At 31.7% G+C, this 14,252-nt stretch overlaps 1 protein-coding gene across 3 annotated transcripts in view; it reads left to right on the top strand.

Annotated features, from left to right (window-relative positions):
- Positions 1 to 14,252, top strand: part of LOC121116493 (innexin inx2) — a 90,584-nt gene that overhangs the window by 59,765 nt on the left and 16,567 nt on the right. For all 3 annotated transcript variants that reach the window (XR_005863878.2, XM_040710749.2, XM_040710750.2), the window contains 3 exons: positions 7,181 to 7,563; positions 7,800 to 8,003; positions 11,300 to 11,661. Coding sequence is in view for 2 of the 3 variants with exons in the window: in XM_040710749.2 (XP_040566683.1) it covers positions 7,363 to 7,563; positions 7,800 to 8,003; positions 11,300 to 11,661 (767 nt within the window). In the remaining variant the exon portion in view is untranslated. The remainder of the gene's footprint in view (positions 1 to 7,180; positions 7,564 to 7,799; positions 8,004 to 11,299; positions 11,662 to 14,252) is intronic.

A 14,252-nucleotide genomic window follows, 5' to 3' on the forward strand; every position in this document is an offset into this window, starting at 1 on the left:
TTGTGTCAGTTCTCATTTATTCCGTCCTGTCTTAACGCTGGTTCTATTGATTCTTAGGACTCTCAGTCCTTGGATTTTTTGCAGTATAGAGTAATATAAAATGAACATATATTATTTTTAATTAATTATAGTATAACTTATTCTAGTATATAACAGAGTAATTCAAAAAATACCCTTAATGGTGCCACAAGGGATCGACATTACTTTATTTGAAGACCCATAAGTGGAACTAGACTGGACTACGTTCCTAATTAAGGACCAACACAACATTAGTAACAAAGAAGAGTTCTCTTATTACTACCTCAACGAGACAGTAAAACAAATTGACGAAAATTGACTCAAGAAAAAATCCCACAGGAAGAATATGACTATGAAATTTATAAGGAATTATCCCACGTGGCATTTTGTTAATGACTTTCACTAATCACCCAAAAGTTGACAAAAAATAAATAAATTGCAGATTAGTTAATAGTAGAATACCAAAGTTGCATAAACGCTAATCTCACCATAACTTCTTAATTTGATATATATCTACTGGCTTTTGACTATTTGATATTTGAAACTATAGTTGCAGTAACACACGTAAATGGGCTAAAAAAAATCGATTGTTTTTGGTGGGGATGTTGGCCGCTTAAGAGGTTTCATATTCGAATTATCCTTTACTTTTTTTTTTTTCCACTGCGGGGAGGGGGGATGCTTGGCCCCTAAAAAGAGTTTTAGGTCAAGAATGAAACACATTTCTGCCCCTCCACCTTGTATATTGAATATTCATGATTTGTCCCTTGTTGGAAACCTATTACCTAAACGAATTCCTCAGTCTTCATTTGACAGCCCCTTCCATTAAAATAATTTAGTTAGTGGATTATCGTTAGCAAACCCATGAACTTGTTAGATTAGCGGAATTGGTTAAGTGGAAAGGCCAAGAAAATTAGCAGTTCAGTGGACTAACGAAAAATTAGAACGTACCCACTTTTAGTAAAATTGGTTTTTATTTAGTTAGAGTATTACTCGAATCCAACACTATTTTTTTATGGTTATTATTCATCTACTTTGTATTTTTTATTTTAAAGATTTTTATGCATCATTTAACATTTTATTTAGTGTTTATATTTTGAAAAGAATAAACAAAATGCTCTGAAATAGGGGTAATATTTAGAGTAGTCAATTGATTAATACTTGAAAAAGTGTTAAACACTTATTTATTAACAAAAATTGTTAAAATTTTTGTACATACTTATTCATGAACAGATTATACGAATTTGATAATACAAAAGTAAACTAAAATGATTTTTCTCAAAATTGCGCCTGGATAACATATTTTCTACTCTCTGATAAATTATCGTCAATTTCAACCAACAAATTATTCGGAGACACTACAAATTGTACCTTGAAAATAATTATACATTGATAGATTATTTCTGAAATACCATTCCAGCCATAAAATATGACTCATAAATCAAATGAACTTTTAAACTATATTTACTTACATTCTTGGATTTCCTAACTCATACGAAAAATTTGAATACAGAGCTTATAATTGACCAGGATATGTCTATGAAATATTGGACTATATGGATATTGTATGTAAGAAAAAAACATATTTTTATGTTTGAAGTTAGCAAACATTATGTCGGTATTCCTTCTACTATTTGCCAAATACCAGGTCTGCGCCTATGAAATTATACTTTTTTTTTAAATTTTGAACGTTTATTGTGAAAAAATGGTTACAAATTTAATTTTCAAAATATGCACCTTCGCTAGCCACACATTTTCCCATCTTTTAGACAATTTATGGATGCCTTTCCAAAAAAATTATTCGTCTTTGGCTGCAAACCAGCCATCGATCCATTTTTTGGCTTCAGCGTGAGAATTGAAGCGTAAATCATTGAGTGCGTGGGCCATCGAAGCAAACAAGTGTTAATCGGAAGGTACAAGGTCTGGTGAGTAAGTTGCATGAGCAAGGGGTTCCCAATTTTACGATTCAACAAGATGGCGGATGGCTATAATACAATAAATGATCAAAGCTTAACAAGCTTTAGTGCGAATTCAGTAGATCAACGATCAGAACAGTAATAAGGGGAAGATCCCATAGGCTTACAGCTGACAAATAATTAATACAAATTTTTGATGTGAGGATCAAAGCGATCTATTGCCGAATGCGGATTTGGAATAATATTATCTGTTATGTATCTTTTATTTATAGAACGATGGGATTAGTGTTAACCATACTCAATGAATGCACCTTCTTAGTAGAAGTGTCAGCTTGTATATATATTTTATTATCCTAGTTTTATGTACATTTTTTTAAATAGAAATCCCTTACAAATATAACTTAGTGTAAGATTGTACCCTTAATCCGATCGTCTACTTTATTAGCTCTTCCTCCGGTCCGTTACTTCCATACTTATGTAGTTTTCTTGGAACACTACATACATTATCTAGGTGGAAATACTTTTTGTCAGATGAATAAAAGGTTCTAGTCACCATTTATATTAAATGTCAGGAATATTTCTTTGTTGGGGGGACTATAAAACTTAACTTTGTCTAATATGACTGTTATCTTGAGAAAATTCCTCGTCTACTGATATCTTTTTCACCACAGAATATATTCTCTTTTTATGATACCACAATTTATCATTTCCTTTAATTTTCCCTCATAACGTATGCAACTGTTTTTTTCTTTTTGCGTAATTCACCTTATCCATTCAGTTAAAGGGGACAATTTCTAAAAACTGCGTAGTAAGTAATATAAAGTGATGAAAATAACTAAAAAAAAAGAACCAAAAGCCCTGACAATTTCAAGAATATTTTGTAGTAGGGAAGAAATAATTTTCATGACGTTTCATTAGATCACCTACAATCAGCTGTCATAACGGAGGAAGGAGAGACCGAAATAAACAAGGGCATTTTCTAGAATTACTCCGATGTCGATCCCCAATTCTACTCTGAGTCCAACAAAGACTTACAATTATAACTCCACAACAAATCGTCAGGGTTACGATCCGTCTTTTATGAGTACAGATGAATGAGCAAACAGGTTTTGAATATCATTGAATCTATTTTGGAAAGGATGTTCATTACTCCGCAAAAATAATAAGGATAACTACTAAGGAAAAGAAAATTTATTCTTCAGATTAACAAAACCAACTATTTTGTACAAATATTGATCACGTGATCATTGTTTCGCCACTTGGTTCATAATTTTGGTGGAAGGACGCCATTATGCTAGGAGTTAATCTATTCGCGCACTCTTTTCTTTTGTGACCAACTAAAGGCTATTGGGTACATTGTATATGTTTGCCACCCCGTCATAACTTTTCTTTCTATCTCGAAATGGGAGACCCCGACAGGGGAAAGTTGAAATTCAATTATTACAAAACTTTTAATACTAAGGAATTCTCTTCGCTAAGTAAAGTGAAGAATATACTATTGTCATTGAAGTAAGAAAAGGGGGGACTCAACTCTTCGAGATATTCAGACTATTGTCACTTTAAAGAACCATGAAAGTCCCATTACGTGGGGGATGATGTTATGAGTTCCCCTCTTTAGGGGGGGGGGCAGAGTCAAAGTTGAAGGATGAGGCCGGAGGAGACAATACCGTTTGAAAAGTTTTAGCGCCTTAAAAATTAGGTGTGATCTCCTCAGGCCTCATCCATCAGTCCACGGATCGACTTCGAGTCTCTCTCCTCCTACTCAAATAATTATTTGCTTAGTATTAAAATATTGCGATAATTGAATTTTAACTTTCCCCAGTCACTGTCTAATTTCGAGATAGAAAGATAAATTATGACGAGCAGGCAAACTTATACTGTGTACCCAGGCTATTATTTGTATTTATCTATTACTTATGAAATGAAGGATATAATTAAATTAGAACCATTGTGTAATGAATATCTTAAGGAAATAAAATAACTTTATTTAGTAATTCTTCTGTCGCTAACACGAAATAAATAGAGCCACCGAAAAACATATTCTAATTTCTTAAGATATTAGTTAGTCTCATATAATTTTTGGGGGAGCAATTAACCTATTAGTAACATTAGTGCATGAAAAATAATATAATTACATTCATAAAGATATATTAATATTTCAAATATGCATTTTTAAAACATGATTTACCACAATGGAAGGTAAGAATCCTATACTTTTTCTTTATGGGGTATCAGTTTTCACCAAAACGATCTAACCTAAAACGAATATAATTTCAAAAAGGAAGTGCAGTTAATTAATAAATTTAAAATATATGCCAATCCGTTGGAAACTTTATTTTTATTTTTACAAAATCTAAGAATTTTAGTGAAACAAAGTATTTCACTTCAATGTTTATTTAGTTCAATTATTAATTATTACCCCCAACATCAGATGTTGCGATCTTTTTATCTAAAAATATAAAATATTACCTCTGAGGTATTTAAAAATAATAGACTGTGAGTTAAAACCCCCGAGTTTTTCTAGTAAACCTACTTTTCAATCAGAAATGGAAAACTTGATCAACGTCTTGAGAACGTTAAGAAGTTAAGGTCTTTGAGTCATACCACCCTTTTTTCCTCTTCTAATCATTGAACTGTTTTATTTCTTAATAAACAAAAATAACCTCCCTAATTATGATATGTGAGACATAAGCTGTAATATTTTAATTTATTTCAAAATAGATATATATGATTTTTTTTTAATATTTGTTATTTGATAGAAATTTACATGATCATTTACTTCTCATACTAAATTCGAACAATCATAGTTTGGATCTTGACAAAAGTTTTACAAAAGCAAAATAACTTATTTTTTTGCAAAATGCCTCTCCATTTGATTTTCGTTATTTTCCAAACGTCAATCAGATCCAGACAGTGTTCAACAATATGAACAATTTTCCCCACGTTTTTTAATAGGTTCAGCCATTGTCCACCCTTCTGTGTTGTATATAAGATCTGTCAATATATGTGGTGCTTCAACATAATAACAACCTTAAACAAAAATCAAAGAAAGGAGAAAATCCTAATTTAATTTCTTCTTATAGGTATTCATATATTCTAATATTTTATTGACATATTGGTGTCAATTATAGGCTTTGTATTCAAATTTGTAGGATGAGTAAGGATACCTAAGAATTTTAGCTAAAGTAGGAAATATTTATTTGATTTAAGAGACTAATATTGTCCCCCATATGAACTTTTTCAAATAAAATCCGTCGATTTCTCATTATTTTATTGTGACTATCAATTTTGTCTACTCTGAGTTCAATTTGAGAGACACAAAAAGGGTTAATATGAATAATTTGCTGATGGAAATGGGGGAAAATTTATTTGAATATAAATGTAATAGGGCGTGAACAAACTATAAACAATATATTATCCGCAAGGCGGTGCGACAGTCTGTAGTTTGTGGTATAGTAGTTGTTTAAAAAAATGGCGTAGGTTTAGAATAATTTTTACAGTGCCCCTCGATTTGAGTACTTCACATTTATATTTTTTATTAAAAATACCATCATTCTAGGAGTTATATTATTATGCCTCAAGATGGCTTCACTCAATGTTGCTTTGCTCACAAACTAATATATGTTTGTAAGCAACGCTCATTGGCCATTCGCAATCAATTTTGAGGAAAATCATTTGCTTTTCTGCTAACAGGCTACTCAGGAAATATAGTTGTATAAAGCCTGAATAGATTCTGAATAACATTAAGAATCTGTCCTTGGTATCTAAACGTCAAATAACTGCATACGAAGCAGACATTATTATGGTTATGTCTCTTTTATCAAATATCCCTCCCCCTGCAGATATCAGATATGATAAAAAGTACCTACATATAATCAGAAGAAGACGAGAAAGCCGAGGAGAAGCTCTCTTTAACTCAATTCAATCATAATCATACATTATTAATATGATCATAGGCTGTCTTACCCCAACTTACTTTAATAACATCTTAATCAGATTAAAGAAAAATAAGTGAACCTCAGATGTGTTTTATCACGTTCAACATACATATATAATAGTATTATTATATTATATATAAATTCATATCCCTCTAGTAACAACGTGCATAATATTACTTCTTCATCCCAAAAAACAACAACAAAAAAACGATATCATAATGTGTACAGATACGATTTGCATATCACTTTATTCGGCAGCCGGGGTATTTTGAAAAAAAAGAAGTATTTTCATAAATAGAGCTTTATTATTTGATTCAAGAATAAGAATAAATAGAAAATCAAACAATTGCCAAACCCATTGTCCTCTGTAGATATATAATTTAGATTAAGGTAAATAATTTGAGTTAATTAAATGGGGTTTTATTGTTTGAAAAACAGTTTATTTTATTGAAAAGTAAAAAAAAACAATATATTTATTTGATTTTTTTGTTCATTTTTTAGAAAGTTAAAATTTCATTGTACTAAATATAGAAAATGCCTTATCAAATAAAATATAATTCCTTTTAATTAATGACATTCTTTAAAGATTAACAATAGGTTCGTTCTAGGATAATTAGTGTTGAAACTCTGCCTTGAACCGATTTTTCTTTCTACCCTTCATATATAATTCCTTTTTTATCAATTTAAAATGGAATTTTGCTACAAAATTGGTCTGAAACCCTGGACCTTAAGTTAATATTTCTCAAAGTGTTGACTGTTTGTTTATTGGATTCATACTATTGATAAAAAAAATTGTTAGTATGCCAGCAAAATATGTGACTGTAAAACGTCGGTTGAAGCACAATTGACGTCATGAACAGAAGTTTATTAAAATATCAATCCAGATCGATTTTTTCATGAGAATGACCCAATTTAATCGATATACTATATATCCCAAATCCCAAATTTATGGACCGAATCCTAACAATACTATTTTTGATGAATCAAATTGAAACGTACAGCAATAATCAGTCCGGATTACGGTATTGCAATGACCCTTTTAGTAATAAAATCCTTCATTTACGTACAAAAAGATTATAATGATACATAATTGTACTGAGAGTCTTAAACAACGTAGTATACAATCTGCAGAACTATTTATCCATCTTAATATTATATTTTTAAACGTTACATAACTCTATTTTCATAAGATCGTAAATATTTAACTAATGTCAAACTTTGATCTTATCTATCTGTCAAAGTTTTAACTTTCCATTTTCATTTTATTCCATTCTTAGTCTAAAAATTACATCATATTTATTTCATTTTCAGATACCCATGTTCTTATTCTATGATGAAGAGAAAGTAAAACTCAGCAACGGTGGAACGTAGAGACAAAGTCTTTCTTCAAGCATTCCCCAAAGCTCAATTGTTTGATTTGATATCCCTCAAATCAAATTTTCCTTAATAAAGAGCTCTAAAAAAAGAAGAAGATTATATTCAACAAGGGATTCATGTTTAAAATGGGCGGTGGAGGACCCACCCTGAGTTTGGACCTATGGTATCAACTCCGACGTTTAACAGATCTTCCTGATATTCGGATTGACGATTGGTTCTTTCGACTTCACTACTGGGTCACATCCACAGCTTTATTCCTTGCCTCAGCCATTGCTTTTGCAAAACAGTATTTTGGAGATCCCATTGAGTGCATTTTTGTAAGTATAGAGGGTGGAAATCAGAGAGGTGACTATTGCTCAATGATTTCAAATATACACATATTATATTCAACATTTTAAATCCAACAATGGAGTTAAAGGATTGATACCCAATAGTAAATATATAGTCGTATATTGTGTAACCCTTTAATATATTCAGGGAAATATAAAAGTTTTTAGGAAACAAATTGAATTTATGTACAAATGTGTGTGCTTAAGTATTATATAATTTATAGGATGCTAAAGAAGGTAATGAAATGAAGGCCGTGGATGCCTACTGTTGGCTTCATTCCACCTTCAATTTAGACTATAATCTACTCAAAAAAATGAATGAAAACCCAAAGATACGAAATCCTTGTAAGGGATTTTTCCAATTTGAGGACCAACCTGATACAGACACTCTCTACTACCAATGGGTTCCATTTTTTCTACTATTGCAGGTATGTAATTTTTTAATTATAAGACTTAGTGTCGAGACAGCAAGGCTTTCAATAATAAATTAAATCCTAGTATAATCTAGGATATAGAGCAATAAATAAAAATTTAATTCAAATTGTTAGCGCTTGAGTAGCCTGCATTTCTTTTTACTCCATCATAAATTTAGACCTTGTTTTAAAAAATACATTATTTTAGAGCCTTTTTAATGACGTCACAAATGACATATCTATTGAAAGGCATACCATTTATTCAGATATGAAACAAAATGAACAATATAAAAATAAAATTCAGATATAGGAAACAAAATGGCTTATTGAAATTGATTTAAACTTTGGTTGTTTATAGGTCCTTCAAGATAGCCGACTTTAAACCATTAGGTCTATTACTCATTTTTTTAAAGTTTGATCGTATCGAACCATATTGTGTGACCTTGTTTGTGACTCTAGATATTAAATGAAAGTAAAGCCTTTGACTTCCTCACCCTAATGTATTCTACATTTATATAAATACAAAAACATAGCACATATTACCAATGAACACATTAAAAATTATTTTTAAAACTTAAAACCTATTATAGAATAAGTAAATTCATAGAATTTTCTATATTTACAGAGCATAAAGGCTAACTACCTAATTCAAACTTTTGTCACTATAACCTCCAAAAACTTTATTCAATTTTATTTCTATGAGAAGGAATTAGTTACTAACAGAAAACAAAGGAATATTCTAATTTGATTGTTCTTTCGGATATGAATTGGTTAATCTGTTAACATGTAATCACTTGTGCAATAAATTGTAGCATTTTAAAGAAAAATGAATTGTAATAATACAATATTTCGTGATGAAGGCATAAAAAGATGCGGAAGAGTAATATAGGTGAAATAGGCCCAGGTGGTATTATGTATGCAGAGGATTCCGTATGAAGTATACATACTCTCACGTCATCATCATTTCTCATTTTTAGAATTGTCGGTCAAAGAGTTAATCCTCCCCCCCAAAAAAAAAAAAAAGGACTTAAATGAAGTCAATTTTATGGGCATCTCAATTTCTTACGTACTTACCGGGTTCGGAAGCAGAACGTGAACTGTTAATTAATGCTAACTATGTAATTAAAATAGAGTGGTTTTGTATTTTTTTTACTAAATATTCCAAATCTCCTGTCCTTTCTGCATAAGTAAACAACAATAAACATTTCTCAAATCTTTCATCATGAGTGAGCAAGAAGCAAAAACACAGAAGGTACTCTGACCTTTTGTATGCCAAAATTGAGGTGGTAGAGATTATGGAGATTGTGAAGTGCTCCAGGAGCCTCATTTTCAAGTTGGCTAAGATGAAAAAGACCTCTCAAGGAAAGAGGGAAGTTGGGGACACAACTTGAAAATGGATTCTGAGTTTCTGGGGGACCTGAAGAAGAAGATCAAGGAAGCCCCCACAAAACCCATGAATCGCATCTCTAACGAGTTTGACGTGTACGAGGGGACAAAAGGGAGGGATGTGAAGGAGGGCTGTGAAGGAGGACTTGGGGTGTCCTCTTACGCAAGGACCCCACGCCACCTGTTGACAGAAAGGAGACTGCAGAGATGCGAGAAAGTTTTTGTGTGGATCAAGGCAAATGTATCCACAGTAAAACATTTCTCTGACGGTAAGATTTTCACCGTGGACCAGGTTTACAACCGTCAGAACGACCATTGGCTTGTGGAATCACCAAAGAAGGTCAAGGGGTGTTCCGTACAAAACATCTGGCCCAAACAATGGTCCTAGGGGTCGTAGCGTCCGACAATAAGAAGATGGATACCTACTTTTTTTTTTGGATGGGGAGAAAATCGGCCAGGAGGCCTACTATAAGGTGTTGAGGTTCACCATACTGCCCTGACTCAAGGCACCTACCCAGAGGACAACTATGTGTGGACCCAATAGGGTGTACACTCACACACATCGACCAAATGTCGGAAGTTCTGCGCCGACAATATGCCTGATTTTTGATCCAAGGACATGTGGCCATCATCTTCACCGGATTAGAACCCGTTGGACTTTCTTCTGTATGGCACTTTAGAGAGGGAAACTAACTGGACATCTCACCCCAACGTGGACTCACTGAAGGGTGCCATTGAAAAGGAGTGGAACAACTTCTACGAGAAGTTCATCGTCAACTCCTGTAAGGATTTCCGTCGACGTGTGGAAGCTGTGATTGCTACTGAGGCGGACATATTCAGTGAACAGATTTACAAAAGTCGTTTTTCAAAGTTTTAACCAAAAAAATTTCAAAATTATTGACATTTTTCTAAAATCTGTCATTCAGTCCACGTTTTGTTTTCGAACCCTGTATAAGATTCTGCAAACATTTTCTTGAATTGGTTGACTCTGAGTGTAGCTATGTTTTAAACATTGAGCATCCTTTGAAAAGAGCTTTTAGGGACTCTCAAATGGGGCTTCATAGTTCATACTCCACAAGTCTAAAATTCCCTACGTAGCGTTTTTTTTGTTGAGATAAACAGCCTTACTAAAAATGATCAAAATCGGTGATGATGCTACAAGTGTTGTACACTTCACACGGAATGCCCTTGGAGTAAATTGCAATGGTATTATAGCAAGGTTTATTAGCAACAAATTTTATTCCGCATTAAGAATTTACTTACATAAGGAATGATGTCATTGAGACCTCAAATACAGGATATAAAGATAGAGAATAATTGAGTAACCTAATATAGCGTTAATAAATATGGAATCAAGGAGGGGGAGGGGGAAATGACTACATTTTTTATTTTTTATGTGTTAAACATATGCACCTAATGACGTCACTATAAAGAGAAAGAGTTACTTAATTAATGTTGTGTATGGGTCCTCCGATTTTCTCATCAGTTACCCTTGTTCTAATTGCATTGGTAAATTGTCTGGGGTTTTGAACGGTTCATAATGATGACCTCACGTGAATATGCTCTAATTTTAATATAAATTATTTGTAAAAGACATGGTATGGAAAAGCATTAGCTAATATATATGGAAGAAAGATATATCCAAGATATTTTTGAAATAAGATAAATTGTCTAAGTTTTTTTCTTTCTCCCTCTTCAATGTATACTTTCTATTTGTTTTCCATACAACTATCATTTACAGCCGATATCAACTAGAAATAAACATTATTATATAATATAATATATATTTTTCTTTTATAATTAAACAATGTAACAATTGGTCAAGGAAAAAAATAGTTTATAGAGCCTTGAGAAAGGACAAATAAATACTAAAACTTTTGAGCACACATAAGTCACAAAAAAATCTCTATAATAAATATTTACAGGCTCTTACATTTCGAATATCATGGCGCCTCTGGCAAAGCTTTGAAGGAGGTCGGATGGAAGAGTTTGGCCTGGAGGCCAAGAAGCACTTAATTCCAAGTGATTCCGCAGATATAATTGCCAAACAGTATGCACTCCTTTTTCGCACCATCATTCGTCGAAATAATTCCTACTTTGCCAAATATTTCTTTTGCGAAGTCCTCAACGTCGTAATTGTTATTTGGAACATTTATGCAACGGATGGCTTTTTAGGAGGAAAGTTTGTGCATTATGGATCTCAGGTCTGGAGGTTTTATAGAATGGGCTCGAGGGAAAGGAAATTGAACGTGAATCCGATGTGCGCCTTGTTCCCTACAGTCACTTCGTAAGTAGCTGTTAAAAACATTTCATACATTCATTTCTTTCATTCATTCAATCAATCATTTTATTTGTATTTATTGTTTACATATTTTAAAAAGTAGGAGGGAAAAAATAAGAATGTACTAATTTATGTAAATGCTTTAAAGCCGAAGAAAAAATAATGCCTAACACATTAGAATAATGAATAATAAATTCAAAAAGTAGTTTGTTCATAAATATACATTCAATCTACCATATATGTAGACTTGTAAAGAGGTAAGTATGTAGAGCAAGAAAATAAGAACTAATACCCATTTTTTTACATTTGTAAAGAAATTGAATAAATTCTCTCTCTAAACCCACAAATGGCTTAATAATAATAATCAAAAACTCTTTTGAAAATCGTTAATAACTATTTTTAAAATATGTTCGTATATTTAAATCATATTTTTTAGAATAAATTCTAATATACATACATAGGTATGTATTATTATGTGTAAGTATGAAGCTATTTTTTAAAAGTAGAAGCAGTTTCGATTAATGTATGTAAGTAATCCTCAAAAGCAATGTTATAATGTGAGTACATTAAAATATAATTAGAATAATGTGCGTTTGGATATGACGCCTTCAGCCTTGAAGTTATCCATTCAAAAGGTATAAATAGAGTAGACATTTTTGTAGGGGGAAAAAGAGTTGGAGGAGAAGGTGGGAGCGATACATATGGTAACACCTTGATATTATCAGCTGTCAATTTGAGGGCGGAGAAAATGAATAAATGATATAAAGACAATTAAAATAGCATTGGACCAGGGAAAATATCCTAATTGTAGTTCAATTCATATATATTTATTTTATTGTGTATTTTTAGAACAATTTACACCAAAGATAGGCGAGAACTCTTCTTTCAGAGGGAGATGTGAACGCACATATGATTAATTAAATAATGAAGAAAAAACAACCTTCTTTCCTTTTCCAATTTCTATACTTAATTTTTCCTTGCAAAAATGTCAACTCTGGCATAACACTCCGTTACCTCATTTTCACAAACTTTTAACTGTATTTTATTGTCAGCTGTTGATTGGTTGAATTGGCTATTGTGAAAAATACCCAATAATTATTGATTATTCTTTCCATAGTTGAGAATCATCAGATAATAACAACCAAATCATTTTGGTGCTTTATTTCTTTTTTTTAAAGAGAAAATGTTTTTATTTTCATATTTGTAGTTATTAAACAAAATTGACAAACTTCCAGGTAATGGAGCAAGGCCTTTTTATTTTTTATAAACTTTAGATATTTATATATCTTCTAAGATGGCCGACTTTCTTCTTAATATAGTCACATGAAAAGGTTCCATCATAACAATCTATATAGAAACCAAAATATAAATAATATTAAGAGGATTAAACTAAGAATATCAATTGTTTTGATGACTTTTTAGTACCTTGTTCATAATATTCATTTTTGTATCATTCATTATTTTTTGTTTGGGTTTTATTTTAAATCAATTTACTCGATAAAAAGCCGGACATTTGATTAATTTATAAAAAAAAGTTACTAAAACGGATGCAAAAAGAAGTCACCATAAGATCAGTTATTCCCAAAGTTTTCATTATTCTTGAGCTTCTCGGAGTATTTTTTCTATTGGAGGGGGAGCCAATAATTTTGCTGCAATATTTGGGTAACTTATTTTTATTTTATTTTTAGAAAATACATTTTTTGATCATCTTGATAACTTTGTACACCCCTAGACAGTGCACTACGGAACTCTATTTGGGTATATCTGTCTAGTTAATACTTTGCTGCAAATTTTTGTTTCATAGTTTTAAGGATTCTTAATATAAAAATGGCGGCAGTACTCGGAATTACCCGGAGTTATTAGACGTAGACAGACTATGCATTGATAATATAGAGTCTAAATTCCTAAGAAATCTTCCGCTTTACTCTTTGTTTCTCATGAGCACACTAATGAGTTGGGTACTTTAGTCTTAAGAATAAGGTACTTCCTGGTGGACTCACGTTACTCACGCCACATCTAAAGTCAGTATTTTATATAACGTACTTCCCTTTTCTTGAATATGAAATTTAGCCACACACATTGCTTGATAAATATGAGTCCTTACTTCATATTTTATAGTATTGAGTTGTTTGAGTTAATTCAAACACCTGGGAGACAGGTTTAAACCTAGAAAAAAAATTAAAAAAATCAAATATTCAGCAGAAATTACGGAAAAATGTTCCATATTTAAAAAAAATGTCTTCAAATTTTTTGTATCTTGCTCCAAACTTGAGAAAATCCCATACTAGCAAAGAAAATTGCCTAAAAATTACTTCTCAGGTAATAGCAATGACTTTTATGTTAGTTTATAGAATTGAGAGGCTAGAACACTCCGGATTCTAATAGTCAGATGTATCGACGAATTGTTCGAGGTGTTGTATTATATTCAAATTAAAATAATTTCATATTATTCAAAATCAAATGTGACGGCATTTATTGAGAACCCTCTTGAACCATTGATAGATATACATAAATTGCTTAAGGGCGCTGTTATCCCATGATTTTATGTTAGGTGTGCAGGGAGTAACTTTATTATTTACTTTTCTAAACTTAAAAAT

The sequence above is a fragment of the Lepeophtheirus salmonis genome, chromosome 4, assembly GCF_016086655.4.
Source record: "Lepeophtheirus salmonis chromosome 4, UVic_Lsal_1.4, whole genome shotgun sequence".
Taxonomy (NCBI): domain Eukaryota; kingdom Metazoa; phylum Arthropoda; class Copepoda; order Siphonostomatoida; family Caligidae; genus Lepeophtheirus; species Lepeophtheirus salmonis.